General features: G+C 41.3%; 2 protein-coding genes across 3 annotated transcripts in view; one reads left to right on the top strand and one right to left on the bottom strand.

Annotated features, from left to right (window-relative positions):
- LOC306735724 (protein diaphanous homolog 3-like) overlaps window positions 1-1853 on the bottom strand; it is a gene marked incomplete at both ends in the record, with an annotated part of 144443 nt that extends 142590 nt beyond the window's left edge. The window contains one exon of the mRNA XM_079217260.1: window positions 1734-1853. Coding sequence (XP_079073386.1) covers window positions 1734-1853 — 120 coding nt within the window. The remainder of the gene's footprint in view (window positions 1-1733) is intronic.
- Window positions 1854-7081: 5228 nt separating this feature from the next.
- tdrd3 (tudor domain containing 3) lies at window positions 7082-20114 on the top strand. Of its 2 annotated transcripts, none has more exons than XM_079217425.1 (13): window positions 7082-7156; window positions 7915-7999; window positions 9387-9452; window positions 10165-10325; window positions 11431-11572; window positions 11744-11815; window positions 14669-14818; window positions 15306-15458; window positions 16114-16291; window positions 16943-17068; window positions 17673-18628; window positions 19051-19176; window positions 19341-20114. In XM_079217425.1, exons 1-13 carry the CDS (start codon window positions 7113-7115, stop codon window positions 19455-19457), a joined length of 2376 nt encoding a protein of 791 aa, XP_079073551.1. In that variant the 5' UTR covers window positions 7082-7112; the 3' UTR covers window positions 19458-20114. The 2 variants fall into 2 exon arrangements, with proteins under 2 accessions (XP_079073551.1, XP_079073552.1); XM_079217426.1 differs by having other exon boundaries at window positions 19307-19445.
- The last annotated feature ends 2951 nt before the right edge of the window (window positions 20115-23065 follow it).

Genomic DNA, 23065 nt, shown 5'->3' with positions numbered 1-23065 from the left:
AAGAGACCATAAAATCTGCTCAGAGATTAAACTGAGAAGCAACTGATTTTTTGACAATGAAAAAAGACCTACTCATCCTTTATACCCTGTACTTAAGAAGGCCAAAAACAGCATCTCAAAAGAACATTAACCCATTTGCATTAACATCCTGCACCATTTCTTCTTCACTTTTATAATGCGCTCCTTGAAAATAGCCTTAAAGTGGCCTTCAATGGAAAATCCATTTCCCCCCAATTCCAGTCAATATTGTGGTACTGCAGTGCCACCTATTGAGATGACTAAACACATGAATGCTCTTAACTGTGAAAACTATTGCCAATGTTTTTCAGTTTTGTGTTGTTATAATGTTATGAACTATAAATGTCCAATCTGAGAAAGGTGTCAAGACTAAGCTGTGCCATGACAAAGAAATGCATGTATCTTTTAGTGAGAATAAGAAACAAGATGTTCTTTGGTTGTGCATTTCTGAAAGAACCAAACCGTAAGGGGAGCATTTAGAAAATTCAAGCAACATGGTGTCAATTTAAAAAGAATAATAACCAGAATAATAACTAACACCTCTGTCAGCCTGGGTGGGAAAGTGTATTTCAGCTCACGCAACAATGCTTTGCTCTTCACTCTTGTTGACATCAGTGAAAAGGCGCTGCCAACTGACCCATCTTCATGACTACTGCACAAACGCTACAAGTAAGTGGTCTTTGATATAAAATGATCTTGGAAAACAATATTGCCAAAGGTTACAAAGGAACTTCATCCCCAAGGACGGGTAACAAGGGGCATGATAGGTGAAACGCTGCTTGTGCTTATTGACATTTTAACAACATGACCTCAAGGACTCTCAATGTGTGATCAGCCCCAAAGTCTAATTGGCTAAACCCTAAACATCAACAAAACACAGTTTGTTGATGTTGAAAATGAGACCCCTCCTCGGGAAACCTAACAATGGTAATGCTTTGTCCAAACAGCAACACCTCCCAGAAGAACACAGCAGACATTCACCAGGTAGAAGAAATGTAGGTTGGTTTGTATGCAATAGTAGGAAGGACATGGATTAGTGTAAAGGCTAAACCCTGTGCTAATTTTAACCTTTTGATTTCGTAGATGCAAAGTCAAGGTCACCGTATCACAAATGCATTCAGAGATTGCACTATTCATGAGCTTTTTTTAAGGGTAAGAGAGATTCTGTGAAGGCATTCTCTCCGCAAGGTAGATAATATAATGTGTCAAGTAAGAACATTGCACAGGCATTTCCACTTCTATTCCTATGGCTCAAGCTCTGTTTCACCTACGTTTCCTGAGGCACAGCATAGCTGAATAGCCAGTTTTGAATGAATTTACGTTCCTGGAAATATAATACATTAATAAAAGGTCATTGTTACATATCTTTCTAAAGAGTCTTTCAACTATTCACACTACCATAGCAAGAAAAAACGAAAAAAAAACGAGAATGTATTATATGAATGCAGACACTTTTCCCTTAGTTAATTTTGCACTGTGTGTGTGTGTGTGTGTGTGTGTGTGTGTGTGTGTGTGTGTGTGTGTGTGTGTGTGTGTGTGTGTGTCAAGTCAGAGTAGTCCACAGGTGGCATCAGAGACAGCAGAGATAAATTGGACATTTTTGACAAGTAATACTGAGAGGCCATCCTTTAGAAGAATGAAAAGACCACCCTCCTTGTGCAGCTAAAATAATATATAACTAAATAAAACGATTACATTTAGCCCGCCATACTTACAAACTTCGGTTTGCGGTCTCCCTCGTCGTAACATGTGTTGTGGTTGGAAACACCCTTCTTCTTTTGAGGTTTGCCGTCCCGTCCGGCAGTGGAGTCAAACCGCTGACTGTACCCATCCATGTTGTTGGTCCTAAAGCGAATGACCTCTACACCTTGATATGTCACGTCAACGTCGCGGTAGCGCACACCCTAAAAAAAAAAAAAAGTGGTGAAGACGACACTCGCGGAGTTGTCAACATTACCTTTCTTGTCTTACATTTGGCGGACGGCTAAAGTTAACGCCCGGTTAACGGAGAGCAGACGTCCCCTCTGTCGGTATCAGAGAAGGCCAGACGTAACGTTATAGTTTCCTTCAGCGAGCTAACGTTCACGTCACCCAGCTAACGCTAGCAAAGTTCGCTAAACTATCATTCACTGGAGGCTTTACTGAGCGCTAATCCAATTTATGGACTGTCACGTTACGCTAGTTTAACGCTTTCCGCTCGCAGAAGGACTAAATGTTGCCTACAACGTACCGGGTTCCTCCACTGCCACCTTTCTTATCCGTCCATCAATCGTAAGCTATATAATCAGTACAAGCCGTCGCTGAGTCGTTAGCTGTATACATTTATGGGTCAGATATTTTTTGACAGACCCGCGCAAAGGGGACGTCAGCTGCGCCGGTTTAATTCAGCCAATAGCATCACTGCAGCAGGGACCGCCCCCTCAGTGTCCGGTTGAAGAGGCATTTGATTGGCCGCGGTGAGCTGTCAAACAGCTCGTCCTCATATCGGTTCGTTTTAGGTGCATGGGTCTCCCGTAGGTGGGATGGTTTGTGCAACCCGAGTCTGCCAAGGGTGCAGAAATGGTTGCAGTTGGTTTGCAATCTAACCGTGTGATCTAACTGCAGCAGGAGGCGTTCACAAAAAACTGCGGTCAAGTCGAACAGTTTTCAGCTGACTTCAAAGTATACACAGGAAGTCACAGAAAACATGACTTCCTATTAGTTCCGAACTTTAGGCTTCTTGTAGTTTACAGATCACGTCTGGATGTATTCACATGTGTTTATAAATATATATGTAGAATGTGCGTGTAGCTGCATCCTTTGTTCTTTTTATGTCTGCCTGTGAAATACATTACTACTGGTTTTGATATGTGTTGTATAAATAAGAGTTTGTATTATCAACCACAGAAGATGTGTTTTTAGATTAAATCGGAGACTAATAGTCAACAATCGAGCGTTAAGTATTACAACAACACATAAAATAAGTAATTTCTACAACATGTGGTGTTTGCTGTCAGATCTAAGAGCCAATCAGCTTTCTGATGTGGTGACAGCAGGCGTTTCCCATCATTACATTACATTTATCTGACACTTTTATCCAAAGCGACTTACAATAAGTGCAATTCAACCATGAGTACAAACTCAGAACAACAAGAATCAAGAAAGTACAATTTCTTCAATAAAGTTAAACTACAAAGTGCTATCAGTAAGTGCCATTTAAGTGCTACTAAAGTGTTACTACGGTGCTACTTTCCTTATTCAAGGTGTAGTCGAAAAAGATGTGTTTTTAGTTTGCGACGGAAGATGTAGAGACTTTCTGCTGTCCTGATGTCAATGGGGGGCTCATTCCACCATTGAAGAGCCAGGACAGCAAATAGTCGTGACTTTGTTGCGCTGGGCCACGCAGTTGGTGGAGGGCTACTGCGGCGCCTGGCTCTAAAATCCACGGCCGCCTTGCTCTCGTGAGATTATCGTTGACCGCGTATGCATAACATCAGTGCAAGTCGGGAGCAAGTCAGACACAAATCTAACCGGCATGCATTGCGCACCGATTGCCGGCGATCGATTCTGCGCAGAACTGGCTCATCTCGAATGAGCCTAATTTAACAATGTGAATTAACCCACGGGGCACATTTTTCTTGAATGGAATTACCAACCAGGCAAGCTACTGAAAAACAAACGCAACATTTACTCCAAAGTACAGTACTAATAGCCTCCAGTTATTGAGGAGTCTCCGGTAGATAGTTTCCAACAAAAAACCCAAAGGCATCCAACACGACCGTTTTGGAGGCCAACCCAAACCTAAAGACGATTTAAATAGTTGTTGAATGTGGCAACTTCATGTTACAATTACACAGTTATCAAGACAAAACATACACGTCCCTGAAGGCTTTAATCAGTTTTAATGTGAGTCATAACAGGCCTCAAATAATGCACGGTTAATAAGTTTGAAATGGAATGAACGTTGTCTTTTACAATTGCACAACAGGTCACTGAGGAGAAGAAAAACATCTGAGTTTGAGTCTCTGTGCCACATTAGTATTACTCACTCCCCATAGATGATTCTGTGTTTTAGAAAATGTTTTGCCCTTCTCCCCATCCTACCCTGTCATGTTTCCAGGATTCAACAAACCCTTAACTTCTCATGTGAAGTTTGGGGTGGAAAACAATTAATGCTTCCTTTTTCTTTGTTTTTTCTTCCTCCTTTTTTCCAATCAGGTTGTTATACTGAAAATGCTTTACGCTGTTGATTTTCAGCTTTGTTTGGCCGTTTTAAAGTCAGCCTCAAGCTACAGTAAAATCCCAAATAGCCCAGCTTTTCTGATGCAAACAGCAATGAGGTGATGTGATGCAACAAACAGAAACTTGTGTGTGATCCTTCTCCCGTACTTTACTCAAACAATGCTCCCCCAAGACATGCAGTATCAGAGAGAGTTCTTCTCTGTAAAACCAACAGGGAACATGTGTGCCCCTGCTAGAGAGACGCATGAATCATATATATATATATATATATATATATATATAATATATATATATATATATATAATATATATATATATAATATATATAATCATAATATTAACTGTGCCATAATGAACCGTACATTACAGGGAACAATATGGCTCATCAATTTGGTCATTCAGCAGTTGAGCTCCAGACGGGAGAAACTTTCTTCTCAGAGACAAACGTAACCTCACGATTGTAATGGGACGAAAAGACACAAGTAGTATTAACCTTTCACCTGCCTTTGTGCTTCCAGACAGCTGCGGCCATGCCAATCCGCCTTAAGACCTCAGACTGAGGTCAAATTATAATGAGACATGTGTAGCCTACTGACCAGAACAACTTTAACAACAGTTGCTTGTAGGTTTGATTGGCAGTTTAAAAAGAAAGAAGAAAAAGAAAAAAAACATTTCTTTGCCACCCGCAGGAACAAGAAATATACTTAACAAACAGTTCACAAAATTCCAGCTGTCTCTGAGATCATGTAGTTTGCAGCTGTTATATTACCAACATCAATCTTTTACAAGTGAAGCAGTGATTCAGTATAATTATGCTTCACTATTACCATGTCAATCTGCAAAAATGCAATGGACTGAATTCTCACCAATAGGTCATTTGTCATACGAATCAAGATTTATATAAGCATGGTTTTCTATGTGAAAGGCTGGAAGCACATTTAGCATGCCCAATTGGAATTTCTTTTTTTAAATGCTTTTTCTTTGTATTTGTTTTTACCAAAATTCAAATGTCACTATTGAATGAAAACTTTGGCTTTGAAATCAAATTTGACATTCTTTGAATTTGACCTCCTAAAATCTTGTTATCTTTAAAGACCCTTCTTCTTTGACTCACTGAAAGGCTGTCGACATGGCTGCCAGCCGTGTGTTAACGCTCTGCCTCTAGTCGAGCCGAACACAAGCTTCGTGGCATTGTGCCTCGCTAATCCTCTCAAAAAATGAGAGATCTACCCTTCCAAATCGGTCAAAGAATTTCCACAGGGATGTACAATCTGAAAAACCGCAGAGGCCAAATAATATAATTTAACTCGGTATTGATGATGACATTGATCTGCCATTTAAACAGAAAAGTCCACATTCAGAAAAGTGAGCGTGAATGTTTTTTTTCTTTCTAATTGAATTATGTGTGCTCTACTGGCATTAGTATTTCAAGACAACATTGTCATTTCCTGAACATGTACAAAAAGGAAAAATAAATTGGTTGTTAAAATGAGCCTCACGGATAATGTTTTCCTTGCTATTGTATTGTGTCTCAAAGTTACTCAATTCATGTATGAGTAAATGTTTTGTTTTTTATTAATGTTTTCTAAAGAATGAACATGGGCAGGGACGTTCTATGTATTGTTCTAATCTTTTGTCTGACAGAAAAAAGAAGTAATTTTACGTCAGTGGTTGTGCCAGTGACAACACAATCCAACCTTATATCAAAGTCTCCAGTTGTTTGCGATGAATGCAATGAAACCATGTTGAATGTTGTCTACGTTGTATAGAATATATGGCACCAGTCACTTTTACAAACTCTTACATTTTAAATTTTTTTTATTTTTATATAATTATTTATTTTTATCTTGTATTTTGTGTTTCATGTTTAAATGCTGTTGCACCAGGGATAAGAGGGAAACGTAATTTCAAATTTCTGTACGTCTTGCACATGCGGCATTTTGATAAATAAAGTTGACTTGACTTGACTTGACTAGAACAAGTAGTAATCATTAGCCAGGAATATCAGGCTGAAACTTAAAGGCTCATACTCAATAAGGGAAATGTTATCCTCACAATGAAGCTTCATGGACTGGTCCATTCTATTGCTGAACTTCTTTAAATCTTGTGAAACACTTCATTGTGTATATACTGCCATCTTGTGGTTACGATTAAAATAGTATCCCTATATTAGAATGCAGGGTTATATTGGACTTAACTAACTAAACCAGGCCAGGTATTTGTCTTTCTTGTAAACAGTACAATGTGTTATTTGTCCCTCACAAATCTCAGGAGTGATTTAAAAATGCATGAATGATTATGCTTCCCAATAATCAAAATAATGTAAAGCCCCAAATATGTGATTTGTGATATTGGGCTTTAGAAATAAAATTGACTTCCCTGAACTTTTTATCTCCATAAGACACATTCTATAATTTTCATCAACAGAACCATGACAAAACATTAATTAAAACATAAATCACTTTGGTTGAGTGTATTTTCATGAGATGCCAATTCAGACAAATTTTGCTCCAGCGTCTTCTGACTTGACTTAAGAAGTAAACAATAATGTCATATTGGGCCCGATGTGAGCTCCTCAATATGAAGAAGAAGAAGAAAATACAGCTGTGCAACAATTGGTACATTCACTTGATTGTTTATTCTTTAGAAGAAGAAAACGTGAATGGAAGAAAGATGCGTTTGACCCTCTCGGCACGCCGTAGCCGCGTCTCGGTCAGTGACGCGCGTTACGTAGAGCGAGTGGTTCAATACTCACATTAGCAAAGCTTTACCATTGTCAGCAGGAGAACATGCTTTACCGAAACAGATAGTCGTCGTTCGAGCGTGCTCCATCCAAAACGCGCTGGTGTCGTTATTTACACATCTACGGTGTGGATGAAAATGACCGATTTGACAGATTGTTTGACCAAAGAGGGCTGGTAGGTACCCTGGTAGCTAATACCAGCGAGCTAGCCGACGTCAACTCACCGAGGTGCCAGATTGGTGTGGGCTCACCACGAATCATTGGCCCGAGCGGACTGTTACAGTAGAGTGTTTATTGGGGACGCGGAGGTTTCGGCGTTGCACGCGACCATCTATTAGGCCATTATTCGTTTTTCCTCAGGCGAAAATAAGTCTTTTAGCTTTAACTAACTGGGAGCTAGCAGCATGAACATCGTTAGCCTAGCTGCTACGGCTAATACACAGTTAGCATGGCTCTATCGTTACGCGAGCTGTTGACGTTACAGTTCGCGTTAGCTGGCGAGGGATAGTAACGTGACTAGCTAAATCGAAACCCCTGGTTTCAGTCTTGTATCTTGAATTGATGGAGCGGTCCCACTCCCTACGGGATGAACAGTATTTAGCGAATTTAATTAAACCAAGTTAGCAGTGTTCAATATAGATGTGTGGCTTCCAAATGTATTTATTTGCAAATTATACAATCTGACCGAGGATGCTGAGCCCATAAAACAAACCAATACATCTCTTAGTTGAGTTTTACCACGTTGGGAAACACATTTATATCAGATTCTTGATATTGTTGAAACATTTTAACAGAATTCAGTTTCACCCATAATCATTTTTACTTCACGTCTTCATATATGCCCCTCCATATTTATTGTGATCTATCTAGGCTGGGTAGATGTTCTCTAGAATCTTTTGAAGGATTAAACATTCCGTCCTCTCCACCTTGCAGGTACCTCAGCGACGAAGGCATAGCGGAGCTGAAAGGGTCTGCTGAGAAAATAACACACAATGACATTATTCGTATTGCACTTGACGTAAGTTTTCATTCTGCAAGTTTTGCATATACACATTTAGTCTGCGCTGTATTTATGTTGCAGTATGCAGACCCTGTTCAACAGTGGGGTTTGCACAGGCATTTATTAAATGTTGTGGTACTTCACCATTTGGTCATTGCTTTTCAGGGGTACACTGACATACACTATGAAATAGACAAAAGCTATGGACACACCATTTTAATCTGGGTGTTGCATTCTTTTCTCTGTTAACGTTCAGTGTGATGTATTAACTGGTGTAGGTAGACTTATGTGAAAAGCATATTTTGCCTATTGTTAATAATGTATGTCCCACTATTGGCAGACTCTACATTTGCTCTTTCCACCTTCAGTCGCCCCCAGCTCTTCACATCCAACTATGTCCTTTTCCCTCTTTGATCAGCCAGTTAAATTCAGCCCATTTCCAACATCCTTACATGATAGAAGAAATGAACATGAGGTCAAAAATCTATTTGATTTTCATGGTATGGAGAGACAACATAATAATGATATCAATAATAATGATATCAATAATAATGATATCAATAATAATGACGATTATGATGATAATACATTTGTTGTAAAATTTAACGCCAATATAGAAAACACACTAGACAATACATAAACACAAAAGTGGTAACACTTGAATAGGAACCACAGGCAGTCGTAGAACTGAAAGTGCTTTTGTGTCACTCCTTCCCTGGTCCGTAGTAGCAGACAAGTCCAGAACATGCAGTAGTAGAATTTACTGCAAAAGCCTTGACCTTTTAAGTTTTGGCCAGGAGGGCAGCCACAAGATCTCAGACTGCACTTTGACTTATTACTGCATACCTCAGTTAACCGACATTTAGCAACTTTGATTCAACTAGATTTGGGAAACGGTTGTTTTGTCCTCATTTTAAAATAATTATATCGTAATTGAGTTACGGGGAATTTGTTGAGACGTCGATATAAAGAGGCGATTACTTTTTTAGAAGTTACCTGGGGAAATACAAGACCTGCGTATCAAGACACGTCAGTTGCACTAAAACAGGATTGTATTAAAGGACGGGTGACGGACCCACTCGGAATAGGTACCATGGTTCAGACAATAGATACCTGACGGTTGTTTGCACTGTTGAGACAATTTGTAAAGAGTTGATCATAGTGTTGGTTACAAAGAAGTGACACCATGTCATTTTGTTCTGCAACTACTTGTGTGCTTTGAATTGGCTCCATGATGTCCATTTCTGGGACTGAGGGCACAATGTGAAAGGGCCCCTCCTTAACATGCCGAATAATATACTTGGGGAACTTATGTTAATGTTGAGGTAAACACATTTCTGGAACTCTGTTGCATTGTTTCTTTTCAATATTTGTTATGAACATATATATATTGTTTTTTTTGCAGAGCGACCTCAGGCCTATTGGGAGACAAATCCTACCGTCTGATATCAATAGTGGAAGAACTCCAAAGGTGAGTTGCGCAGAAATGATTATACGGCCATTTCAATGCTATATTTGTGAAACTCGGTGGGAAATGATGCGCTACGATGACTGCTTTTTTTCGGACTGAAAGTCAGTGCAGGCTCAAAATGTTCAGCTGAAATGTAGTTTTCATGAGTGCCACTAGATGGCCCTAACACACTGACAAACGGGGAACAGAGAACCACCTCTTCACCTGTGAAACTGGAGTTGTGCAACTGTAAAATATGTTCCAAATAGTGCACGAGGATTAAGATGTGTTTCTATGTGAGCTTAACCTCCATAACCTTAACCTCCACTCCCTTCAGCAGTCGGAGCTGCTTTGTTCGCGTGCATGATGTCGAACAGAATTAATGCCATCTGAACATCTATACTTGCATTAAACCACAGATTGTAGTATAACCTGTAGAGTTTATTTACAGATGTTACACGTTCCTTTTTGCAGAGCTAGAAATCCTTATTTGAGAGGATAGATTCAGTGGTTTTAAAATAAAATGGCCACCTGGAATCTAAAGGTTAGTCATGTAGCAGCTTGGAAAAATGAGTAAACCTTTGCTGCCACTGGTGTGCTAAATGGAAGGAGTCATTTTTCTTATGCCGTCGAAATAATTCCCAGTAACCACGGGTAAATACTCAATACTCCCCCACATGCTGCCGATTTCCCTTTCAAAGCCATATGTCTGTTGTCTCTTGCACTCGGCCAGTTGGAAGGTCCATGTGTTCTTCAGGTGCAGAAAGTGAGGAACGTCTCAGCTCCCAAAGACCACGAGGAATCCCAGGGCGCGCCGCGGATGCTGCGCATTCAAATGACAGATGGGCATACCACCTGTGTTGGATTGGAGTTTCAGCACCTGTCTAAAATCAGGTGCCTTATAACAGTGTTTGATTTTAGAAATATGGAAAATATGCAAATAATGGCATGTATTAGTTTGTAATTGCCTGGGAAGTTAGTGTTCTTCTTTCAAAACTAAATGACTATAACAATGTATTTCTAGTAGCAACACAAAGCAGAGTGTCATTAAGCCACTTGCTCGTATATATTCAAATGTGCAAAATATTCTGCACACACCCATCACTTCCTCGTCAACCCGACCACCCCACCACATGCCTCAATCCTCCCGTTATCTGCAATTTCCACGTGGTGGCAGCTATCTAACAATTCCCGGCCTCAATTAAATCCCAGCAACGGTGGCCTTGGTGACGGCTACCATGGTGACTAGCCAGTCTGTACAGGTGGAGTGGTCCGAATTTGGGCCTCGACTTCCCGATGGGAAGAGAGGAGAGTACAGAACAAATCCCCTCTTTATGAGCGTCTGGCAACGGCGATGGCTGGAGTCGCTCATGAAAGCGTCCGCTTCGCTGTGCGTGAGGCCATAAGCGAGTGACAAAGAAGGATGAGATTGATTACAGGCCCGTTCAGTGTGTGAGACGGTGATATAGAGTGATGACAATTAACCACTGCGGAGCAACATTGATTAGAGGGTGAATACTGTGTGTGCTTGTGTGCGCTTGTATTTGATTGAATCGAGTCCAGCCAGAGCCTCACTTCTGCACTGGCTGCTATCATGAGAACAGCACCCAGAGGTTTGGAGTGAAATCCCTAATTGTTGCTTTTACATCCGGCATCAGTAGCTGGAAATCCCTCTAAGTCCTTGTGCTTTCTTAATGAGAGAAGCAGAGGCCTTATCAGGCCTGATGAGATAGAGGGGCTTTTAATTTACCATGAGGATGGGTGAGCAGCTGGGATTATTAATAGTCTCCCCTAGCCTCACCACCCATCCTGGCGGCGCTACTTCATGTCATTTATAAAGTGGTATGGGTAAAGTCCATAGGGTGTGGGGCCTGCTATCCTCTGTTCTTATACCATGAACCCATGAATGTATTTTACGATGAACAGTTGGTTAAACAATTTATATTTTAAGCATCCTTTCACACACACTGTTTTAAATAGTTTTTTGTTTGTTTTTCAGTCTTAATACCCCCCCGGGAACAAAGGTAAAGCTCCTTGGTACAGTCCTGGTTAAAAATGGTCTTTTGCTGCTCGATGACTCAAAAATCTCTGTCCTTGGAGGAGAGGTTGATCACATGGTGGAGAAATGGGAACTACAAAGGGTGAGAGTCGATTTTTGTGGCGACGGCTTAGCTACTTTTGCTAAAATATATTAAATTCATGTGTTGGTAATCTTTAGAAATCTGCATTGAAGGCCACCTCCAGAACATAATTTCTCTTGCTAGGATTTAAGAATTATTAACAATGATGTGCCTTTACCGTTCAACCTGCAGAGTCTGGCCAAACACAGCAGGAGTAACATTGGAGCAGAAGGTGGACCTCCTCCCTTTGTGCCATTTGGTCAGGTAAGGGCTAATATTCATTCAGACAGCTTGCTTTTCAAAATAAAGTTACAAAGGGCTTCTCTGACATGAACAACAGAGGAAAACAATAAACTAGACGCATGATTGCAAAATGCCAAACTAACAAAAATACTACAGCCAGGGGGAAAATGCAAGTTTAGGGAAATGAGATTTCAGCAGGGACTTAATGAAGTATGAGGTACTGTTGAATATCAATAAGCTCCCAATTGTTTTCGAGGGTCCAGACAAAGGCCTGGCTCCAGGAGTGGGCCTTGATGTCCCTTTTCTTGTAAATGTTCTCTCTGATCTTAATCACTGTAAGAGTCTTCGTGAATCTTTAAAATGCATCACTGAATTTTAATTCTGCTTTGTTGTCTTACACACACACGTTGCACACTGTGCAATAACAGTGGCATTAAGTGTTGCCTTTGTACAGCGGTCAAATAAAAGTGAGAGGAGATAGGCAGGCCTCTAAATTTCACCATCAGATATATACTTGCATCACATTGTCAAACATATTTACACACAGCTTTAGATTTGTAAAGAATAACCATGCTCTATTCGCAGTGCACACAGAAACTATTGAACCGCCCTTAATTCTTCCACATTTTGTGGTTTTGCACATCATCGCATCATTTCTCATTTTAAAAACCACTGAGCCTGAGTCAATGCTCCCTTGGCAAGAATCCCCGCTTCAGAGCGGGATACATCCGGATCAGCTTGACACTACTTGGATTTTGGGATTTTCGCCCACTCTTCACTCCAGATCTGCTGAAGCTTTGTAAAGTAAGCTGAGGAGCATTTGGGAATTATCATTTTGCATTTTCTAGATGTTGAGTGTAAATGTATTTCTAATGCCGGGTCACTCCGGGGCTTAGTGTTGATTAGATGGAAGCTTGGGGTTATAGACAATATCCTATTTCAAGGTAATTGGCATTGTGAAGCAGAGTCTCTTTAAACATGTGCTTGCATTTTCTTTTGCACTTTGTTTTACTAGACATTTTGTTTGACATCATCTGACTTTAGAATTATTTCCCTCATCCATATTTTATTTTGATCAGTGAGGGGTTGGGTACACTTCAGAACATTGAAAGAAAGTAGCATGTGCGTTTTAGTCATCATGATTACATCAATTACCACTGAGATATCTAGACGTGCGGTTAGGTTTTATCTGCCTTGCCCCGCCAGAATCCATTTGCCCTGTGCCAGTGCCTTGGTTAGCCTGGCTTATCTACGAGCTCACAGACATTTGTCTTTGGGAACTGTTTTCTACTGAATATAAAGAACAAAGTAAACTGTCCACAGCGAGTTCTGTGAATTATCCAGACTAAACTGGGGACATTGTCTTTGAAAATCTCAACAGAAATATCTCTTTTTTTTAAAGCGTTAATGACCACAAATACAATTCCAGTCCTCCTCAACGAATTGGAATAGAGGCAGAAAGATCAGTGGTGGAGATCTCAAAACCGGAGCGAATGCGTTCCATCTGCATAGCGAGGCACCACCAGGAGTAATTAGGATAATGAGCCCTGTATTAATCGCGCAAGCGCAGCGGCATCTGCCAGGTGGCAGGACGGTGTGAACGTCTCCAAGCGCACCTGCTGTCTTGGTTCATGTAGGTGCAGCAGCGCAACGTTGAACTTTTAACAGCTGCGCCAATCACAAGCGTGACGACAACAGCTCAACAAACAAAAAAAAGAACGTGTCCGGGTGGTGCAGAGCGGCACAATGTGAGCGCACAGCGCCACAGATCTGCCGCCAGATCCGATTGTGGGTTTTTTATTGATTTATTAAACGATTAATTACAACAACGGTAGAAACAAATCATCACCATCAGTCCCAACAGTCTTTCAGGCACCGTTCTGTCATGTTGTAAATTGTCACACCGTATCTGGGAATGTGATGGAGCACCGTACTGCATTTCAATGATGAAACACTGAATTATTTTTAAAGTTTAAAAGCCGGCTGTGACGCACGGGAGTAATGAGCTTCGGTAATCTGATGGCTCTCATGTAAACAGGCAGAATATGGAGTCATAACGCACCTGTCGGATGCGCGCGCGTGTGTGTGTTTTGTAACAGCCTGGTGTCATTTGCACGTGATTTAATGAAGGTTAACGTTGTGGATGGTCATGGGTAATGGCACATTTCAAAGCGGAGGCTGCAGATTTATCAACATATCTGTCGTCCTGCCTTCAGATGACTGCGGGGATTTACCGGCGGTTAATCAGTCAGTCTGCTTCATCCATATTAAATACTTCTACTGGCTGGGGAGTGATCAATTAAATTGCATTATTCCGTTATTGCTGCGCAATTGCACGTGTTTTGTTTGTCCAAAAGACCCAATGCCCACCAAAATACCAACAACACACCTCTTTGGAAGGAACCTAACCTGCTTGTGCTGGTCGTTGCACAACCACCAAAATTGTCATTAAGGCTTGCTTTCCTACCCGTCTCCTCAGATACGTCACCTGCCTCTATAACCGCGCCGCCTATCACTTAGCAATGCAGGGGTCGCTAATGCAACCGAAAGATGGTGAACCTACCGAGCAAAGGTCTTTGCTCCAATCCGTCGCTCACTTCTCTGCCTGACTCACTTCCTCACAAACAGCTGCAGGAAGAGTTGCGTTTCCATCTCATTTCTTCCAAGTCACTTGGTAATATAATGCAGTTCACAGTTGAGCTTCAAAACAAACCGTGAGCTGAGAGGCGGCGTTGGGATTTGGGTTGCTATTGGTTGCCACAACAACATAAAGAGTGTGGCTTATACACTGCAGGCTGCTGCACAAAATGTGGAAATTCTTAGTCACTATACATCATTGAGAACATGTTCTCACTCTCTATTTGATCCCTGTAGAAGTGTGCGAGGAAGGAGGAAGTAGACAGCAAGGATCTGGACCAGAGGAAGACCCTCCAGTCTCAGAATGTGGTCAAAGGCCCTGATGAGAATGATGAGTTTGAAAAGCAGCGGACAGCAGCCATTGCTGAGATAGCCAAGACCAAAGAGGTATGTGAACCCGTATAATGAGTCTTTACTTGTGTAACTTTTTTTTTACAGAGCTACTGCCATATTGTATAGCTCACATTTGTTCGCTTTGTCTCACAACATTTTGTCTTTTAATAGACTTTTATCAATCTATTATACTGTCCTATAAATGTCTGCGGCAACAAATTGTAATAATATCCTAATATAGTCGACGTCCTTTAACCCTCCTGTACGTTGGACACGTGTTTCAGGACCACCCCTTTTGCCATAGTTGCTGTTTCTCTTATTGATTGTAATTTTTGCACATGCCATTTCATTCGGTCTCCATTTAAAAATACATGCCCCTTTATCAGAGTTCATCTTAACCTCGATTGCTTTTGACAGGTGAGCAACTCTTCCAATTAAGAAGCCTAATTACATTGTCAGCTCCAAAGTTTAGTTTCTTACGTCGGCGTTATTGTTTTGCCCAGCCCTGTAGCCGTATTGATCGTCTTCTTCTTCTTGTTAGGCTCCGAGGACGTTTGGTGGTGGAGGAAATGCAGGCAGTAATTTATCCAGTGGCGCTTCCTTCTTTCGGAGCCGAGACTCATACCAGCAGAGGAGACGGGAAGACTGGGTCGAAAGACCTGAAAGCAGACAAGATGGGAACTACCGAGAGCTGGTGAGGAGACAAATTTTGTCTGAACTTTTAGCACAAGTCCGTGTTGAGTTAGTAATGAAAGCCACTTGTGTTTAAACTATGATTTGACTGTTCAACCCCTTCATTCACTGTAGCAAAGCAATTGAAAGGTTGGAACTCGTCCTGCGTTCCTCTTTGGTTTCTTTCGTCTAGATTGAAGTCTTTAGTTCATTTCTCGCAGACTAGGTGAGGCATTGATTATGATTTTGTAGAAATCTAAATGAATTGGATGCTTGGCCACGTTTTCCAATCAAGTGGCAGTCCATTTGTCTAGCTTTGTGTTGGGACCTGCCAGTTTCTAGGCAGAACCCAGCCAGCAATTGAGCTGAATACATAAATAGGATGAAAGAGGATATTATATGTTTGGCTTGGGTAATGTGTTAATGATGGTCTGTAACCTGGATGCACTAATTCAACCTAAAACTATGTGATATCCATGACTGGGCCACTTAAGAAGGAGGATCTTTGCAGATGGTGTTTTCTTTCCAGTCCATTTTTCTCAATCACAGTGAACCTTAGATCTGAATCTATTATTGCTGAACAACCCTCTACATGTATTTTCCATGTACATTTTATACCCTCTCCATACAATCATTTTTGTAATCCTTTCGTTTTATTGTTATCCATCTTTGTTTAGGTGGATGAGCGTGCTCTGAGAGACATCATGGAGATGGGCTTTAACAGGGAGGCTGCTCGGCTGGCTCTAATGGATAATAACAACAACCTTGAAGTGGCGCTAAACAGCCTACTGACTGGATCTTTTGGTAGCAGACCAGACCCCGTGGAAGCTGAATCTATCAAGCCCCCACCCAGAGGTTCATACAAATAAACACACGTGCACACAGAGCTGCCTGCATTGGCCTTAGAAAAATGTTCCATAGCCTGACACCTTTTTGTTTCTACAGAGTAAGGGTGAGCTTAGGGGGAGTGATGTGGAGGTCCTTTTTTTTTAAATGCAGGAAAAGTCACCTACTGCCTAGTTTAAAGCTTTGCTTGTTTTATTCCCTTTAACACAAATTGCATACACACTTTGCTGCGGACGATTTTTTTCCCCCAAGCACAGCGTAAGGTTTTCCGATGCTTTCCTACTTTACCGGCGACCTGAGGTCATCTCTTTTAAGAATCGTTTCAGCATTATAAATCAACTTTCAGCAACTTGAAACTTCTTTTGCGGTAAGGCAACTATGAGCTGGGACTGTTTTTTTTTTTTATTGTTGCTGCATTCATCGGTCTTCTGGGTCTGCTGCAGAGCATTAACCTTTCCAAACTCGCGTAATCTCTCAGGAATGTAAGTGTTCAGGTTTTGTTTCTTCAATTAGGTTCAGGTTTGAAACACAGACACGCATGGATGCACACAACCAGACACATAAACTTGAGATGTAGACACTCAGGGCTAGAATATCTAAAGTCATTGATGAGCTGTTCTTATTTGGGTCTAAATTATTTTGTTTTTGGGTTCTTCTCAGCTCGAGGACGGGGAAGAGGCAGGTTCAGAAATGAAGATGAGGAGGAGGGAGCAGGTGGAAGGCCGTCCGGACCAAGCACTCTTTTCGACTTTCTTGAATCCAAGATGGGAGTTTTCTCTATTGATGGTGGGTGAAGTGGACTGGGTTTCATTCTAAATTGCCTTGGTACCTCTCTTGGTCCATAAACATCACACTAACCATTTACTTGATTTATTTAAGGAAATAACACATTTCATGAATAATTAAATATTGGTGATGTTCATATACATTTCAAGGTTTCATTTCAACGTTTCGCAATAATGTACAAATTAATAACATTATGCCATCATAGACAGTCCCGATTGGATTCAGACTGATCAAGCTCTGGTGAGCTGAAGGGAATTAAGTCATATTCTCTTAAAACTGAAACCAGTGCCTGTGTGGAAGAACAATGCTACGCTGGGCTGTGTTTAAAGTGGGCATTGACTCACTTTGATATACTCTGTGTATTTTAATGCCTGATTGTGTTTGGCCCAGGATGATGTGGTTTGTTGATTCCATTAATTATAGTTTGGTCATTTATTTCCAACTGTTTGCGTCACGTTTTTGTTTCGTGTTTGAGGGATCATTAATCTTCATTGAATACTATACTTTATTGTGGTCTTGTCAATGCTCCTTGTTTTATTTATCCCCTATTGTTTTGCCATAGTTTTTGATGATGCTGCTCTTTTTTATCGGTTTGTTTTCTCAGAGCAAAAGAGCCATGGACCTCAGAGACACCATGAGGGTAAAGGGAATTTCTCCAACTCGGACCATTACTCCAAAGACACATCTCAGACCAAGTTCTCCTCGCATAATGACCACAGGCAACAAAGGAACGATAGACCCCCTCGCTTCCACAGGGACTTTGATTTTCCTAAACCTGGCCAGGAGCCTCTCTCTGACTGTACGACCTCCCAAACATCAGCTCAAGCCCAGCAGTGGAAGGGCCGGGAGAGATGGTCACGAGGCCCGTCGGACAGATCGCAAAATGACAGGAGAGAGACGAGAGATGAGCCCATTTTCCCTTCACCCTTCTCGACTACTTTCGCACATTCAAAAGAACCGCCGCAGCAGATGGAGTTTAGCGCATCTCACCACCAGCGATCCAGAAATGGAGACGGAAGCGGTAGGAACACGGCCGGGCCGTCGAACAGGAGAGGGGTTAGAGACGGCGTACCCACATCTAAACCGACTGATTGTGCAGGCAGTGAGCCCGATGGCAGAGGGAATAGTAAGCGTACGGACAGAATTGAAGAACTCAACAACAGCAGGAGGAAGGGGAAGACTGAGCGGCCAAACTCAGACCACCTTGACCGACAAAGGGATAGTGGGCCGCCAAACTTTAATCCGAGGGGAGGAAGATCAGGGACACCCCAAGAAATGGGCGTATTGCGGGATTTTCGAATCGCGACGGGGGATCCATCTTATTTCCAAAATGGAGATATGGAGCACAAAAGGACTGGGCCGATCAAGCCAACTAACACACCGTGTGCCCCTTACAAGGAGCCGCCCCCCAAGAAAAACGCCGCTAATAACCCAGGACCCAAAAGGAGGTCGGGACAGGGCAAAGGTCAAGGGCCTCGAGGACCAGAGAAAAGTAATTTTGCGGAACAAGCTTGGAAACCAGGAGACCGGTGCTTGGCACTGTACTGGGAAGACGGCAAGGTATGTAATTCCTGGATTGTTAACCTCACAATAGCTGATAATTGTTGAAACACGATTGCATTAATTTGGCTGTATGTCAAGTGAGAGAATGTACACTAACATTAAAGCCAATTAAACTCATACACAAATAAGATCATAGTGTGACATGTTACAGTAATTACTGCAGATGTAATCTGTGACATAATTAACAACTAAATCTGTTAAAGTGACAATTCACTGATTTGCTACTTTTTGTCTGACGATCAACAAGGGATGTAAAGAAAATTACAATTAGTGCAGTTGTGACTCATTTTCTCTCATTCACTGGTTGTCATGTATAACTGCCGTTGTTTTGTCTGGTCTTGACGTGTGGAAATGTTTGTATTAAAATAAGTCTCTCTTTGTGTCTTTCTGCTGTGGTGTGTGTGCGTGCACTCCCGAAGTTCTACAATGCCAAAATAGATGCTGTGCATCCATCGGGCTCCACGGCTGTGGTTGTTTTCAGTGATTATGGAAACTGCGAAGAGGTCCTGCTGCATAACATCAAGACCGTTTCTGCTGATGTTTTGGTAAGATATTAATAATAGAATTCATCATTATTAAGATCATAATGTGTTACTAAGTTGGACGCAAATAATACAACTGTCTTCAAGTGGGTTGAGAAAGGAGGAAATGACATCTTAATCTGATTACCCACAGTAACATCACAACCATATCAAATGTCCAATGGCAGGAGGAAGATGATGGTTACTACGACAGTTCATTAGAGTTTCGCCCTGGGGGAGATGGACAGCCTAGACGCACCAGACCCACACAGCAGTATTACCAGCCTCCTAGGGCACGAGATTGATGTGTCTGCGTTTACAATAGCAGGTAAACGGATATGAAATTGTGGTGGTGGTGTTGTTTTTTTTCCTCAATTAATAATCAGACTTCAAACATTGTGTGAAGAATCTTCCTATTTTTATATGGCAGCTTTTTATGCACAACATTACTCTTCATTGTAGTGGGAGTCTTGAATTGTATAATAAAAAAAGGAAAGTTCATGCTCTCACTTTTATGTAAAAAATTATTCTATATAATTGTATAATTTTGGCTGCTTCTGCTGGTACAACACATTGTGTAAAAACTATTTCTCAAGTTTTGCAGCAGTTGTGATCTTTAAAAGAGTCAGAAGGGCAAACCTGGTTAATTTTAATTTTTTATTTTATGTATTGATTTACTTTTTCTTCACCCATCTGTGTGCTCGTCCCACATCCTTCCATGGAACAGATTTTGTCACTTTCTGCAACAAATCAGAATGCTTCCTGAATTTGTAATTGTCCACATAGCCAGGGCATACATAACTTTTCAAAGGGCTTGGACTTAATGTATGTGTGTGTGTATATATATATAAAATGAAAAACTGACATGAGCACCTGTTGATTTTTATTCAGGACATATCTACTGTACATGTTGTGAAGCTTTGTTAAATGAATGCATTAAAAAGATTATGGTATGTAGCGAATATGTTTCAATGTGTTTTTATTTTCAATTTGAATACACTGCGACTAATCTAGAGCAAAAATAGAAACATCTCAGGGGTCCTTGGTTTAGTTTTTTCAATCTCATGACGGTAGTTAAGATTGCCAAGTTAGTTTTCCTTCATCATGCAATTGATTTAGAGTTCTTGTCTCATAGTTTACCTCTTTCATTTCTCCTCTTCTGGACAGCCGTAGGCACTAGGAGTCCTTAGCAAGCCGCTCAAGCTCATTTGTTGTGTTCTGTGAAGCAAATCCAAAGGGTAAAACAATCTCTTCCCCCTGTAATGGAGACGACTACACTGCAGAGATATCATTTTGCACAACACAAAAGGGCCCGTACGCAGCTCTTCCAGCATTGCACACACACCACTGAGCTGGCTGTTTATGGACTCGTGCTTCGCGAGAGACAAGTTTTACACATCAAGGAGTAATCTTCACCCGGGCTCCCATTTCACTCACACCATCAGTGGGGGAGACAAATGGACAATGCACGTGGGTTCAGCAGAGAGGTCGCCGCGCTATTCTGTATCATTGGTCCAAAGGATTTGCTTTATTTTCCAAATGAGGTGCCAAACGAGCATAGATGAATAATTAATGGCCGGTAATATGGAAACCTATCTGTTGGGGAGGAACTGAAAGTGAAGCTCTTGAAAGTGTTCATGGGGACAGACCATGACACACTGGACACATAATCTTTAAGAATGGATTTTTCATTCCGATAAGCAGCAATATGTTTGATAGTTTTAAGCCCCTTTTATATTGAATAGTTTTCTCTTGGCCCAGTGAAATGTCTGGATAGAAATATTGGACAGAACCTCTGTGGAGCCTGAAGTCATTAGACTCATATGTTTGGTTATTACGTTTGCAAATCTTGATTCTGTGGATTGTAAGGTCAGTTTATTTTCACAGTTATTACTTGAGTGCAAACTGATTATTTTTTTAATTGAAAATCCTCATGTGACTGTTATATGGACAGAAACTAAGGTAACAGCATTATTAAACAGGACTTGAAATATATATAAAAGTATTATGTTTTGGTCCCTTTAAAGAAAGTGTTGGACCAAAGAAAGTGAAAGACTGAATGCTGGCAGAACAGATCAGATTACATCGTGTTTTGGGGGTTTATGTAACTGCACAGTCGATGCAATCATGTTGATGCTGTGATCAGAGTAAATATAAAGCTTCAAACACTGCATGTTTTTCTGTTACTGACCCTCTTTGATTAGATATGATCTCATTTATTCAGTATTCTTCAAACAATCTTAGATTATGATTGGATTGTACATGAAAGGATTTGCAGTGGGCGTTGAATGTATTGGGACAGCAACTCACTTTTTAATGTTTAGGCTTGGCAGGCTTCACCACTGTCAGTTTCAGATTAATCATATTTCCATTTGCATTGGATTATGAGAGGGTGGTGGGATGGGTCAGTGGTTTGTGCTGTTGCCTCACAGCAAGAAGGTCATGGGTTCATATCTGAGCAGGATGGTCTTCCCACAGTCCAAAGGGATCTGCTGACTGTAGAATGGCCTGTGGGTGTGAGTGTGTGCCATTTTATACTTACTTACAAAGCTAGCTCATCTGCTAGCTACATCCAGGGTTACTGAAATACCCCACTTTCCAGTTGTGCTGTGTGCATGTAGCGTGAGATGAAAAGACGGGATCACAATTCATTTTCGTGAGGGTCGTTAGGAATCACCCTCTGGGGGACATGAACGTCTGTCCCAAATTTCATGGCAATCAAGCCAACAGTTGTTTAGGTTTTGGACTCGAATGTGTGAACCTCATCGTGGCGCTAAATGAAAAGTGAAGTGATCAGCAAAGTCGTTCGGGTCCGTCCTCTGGGGAACATGAATGTCTGTACAAAACGTTATGGCGATCCATCCAATGGTTGGACCAAAGGGGTGCACCGGCTGGTTGACATCCCCAGAGTCAAACTGCGAGCATGCTTCAAAACTATTGTTCTTGAAGCATTGCCTTTTTTTTCAGGCCTCTCTCGACTGCAATCTGATCACCTCCAGCAACAGGAGGAATGCTTTTCTCTCCCTCCGAGAGGGAACAACCCTCTTTCCCACATTAACACTGTCTTTGCTCTGCCCCCTTCGTTTCCCACCTGCTTGCCTCTCCTCAAATCCCCATTCATAGCTGTTGGCCATTATCTTTCTGCTTACCTGACCCCTCACCCTCCATCCCTACACCATGGCACCTTTGTGGCAGGGACATCTGAACCCTGTGATCCTAATAAATGTGTCCTTTCTTACATCATTTAGACATCGGCCTCAACAACAAAATCCTTTCTCTCCTTCTCGTAGATGAGGAAAAATGAGACCTGAAAGCGGATTACGAGAAACATGACTGGCTCAGAGAGCGAGTTTCCTTGCTAGCATACTTAGTGCCTCTTGAGAAAGAGAGATGGGGCGGGAAAGAAATTTAATGTGCTACCTTAATGAGAAAGGCCTTTCGTTTTGGATGGGTCAACTCCACCCATGACACAGTCATTTAAGAAAGTTAAATTAACAGGTTGATTCAAAGATTCTATAGATTTTTTTCTGTAACACTGACATTACACACATTACACCACATACAGACTCACAAGGTGAAAACAACACCAGCGTCGTTGTCGCCGGCTGCTAAATATGCATTGAGCAAAGAGAATGTCATCCTTGAAATAGGTGTCTGCATATGTATATTTTAGCAATATAGTGAAATCAAACCATTTCTCCCCAAAGTCAGATTTGAGAGCAAAATTGTAATTTCCGCTGTGCTTAGTTGACCCGTGCCAAGAAGACACAAAAGGAGGAAATGGCAGCTTTAACTACTATTATAAATATTAAAATCCCAGGAAATTATGAACACGGCTCTTTGGAGGGGTTCAAGTCTCTCGAATGGTCTGCTTACACGTGATGGGATATTCTCTTTTACTTCAGTGCGGACG

Source organism: Taurulus bubalis (assembly GCF_910589615.1).
Source record: "Taurulus bubalis genome assembly, chromosome: 4".
Classification (NCBI taxonomy): Eukaryota; Metazoa; Chordata; class Actinopteri; order Perciformes; family Cottidae; genus Taurulus; species Taurulus bubalis.
This window is presented reverse-complemented; position numbering and strand designations above follow the sequence as displayed.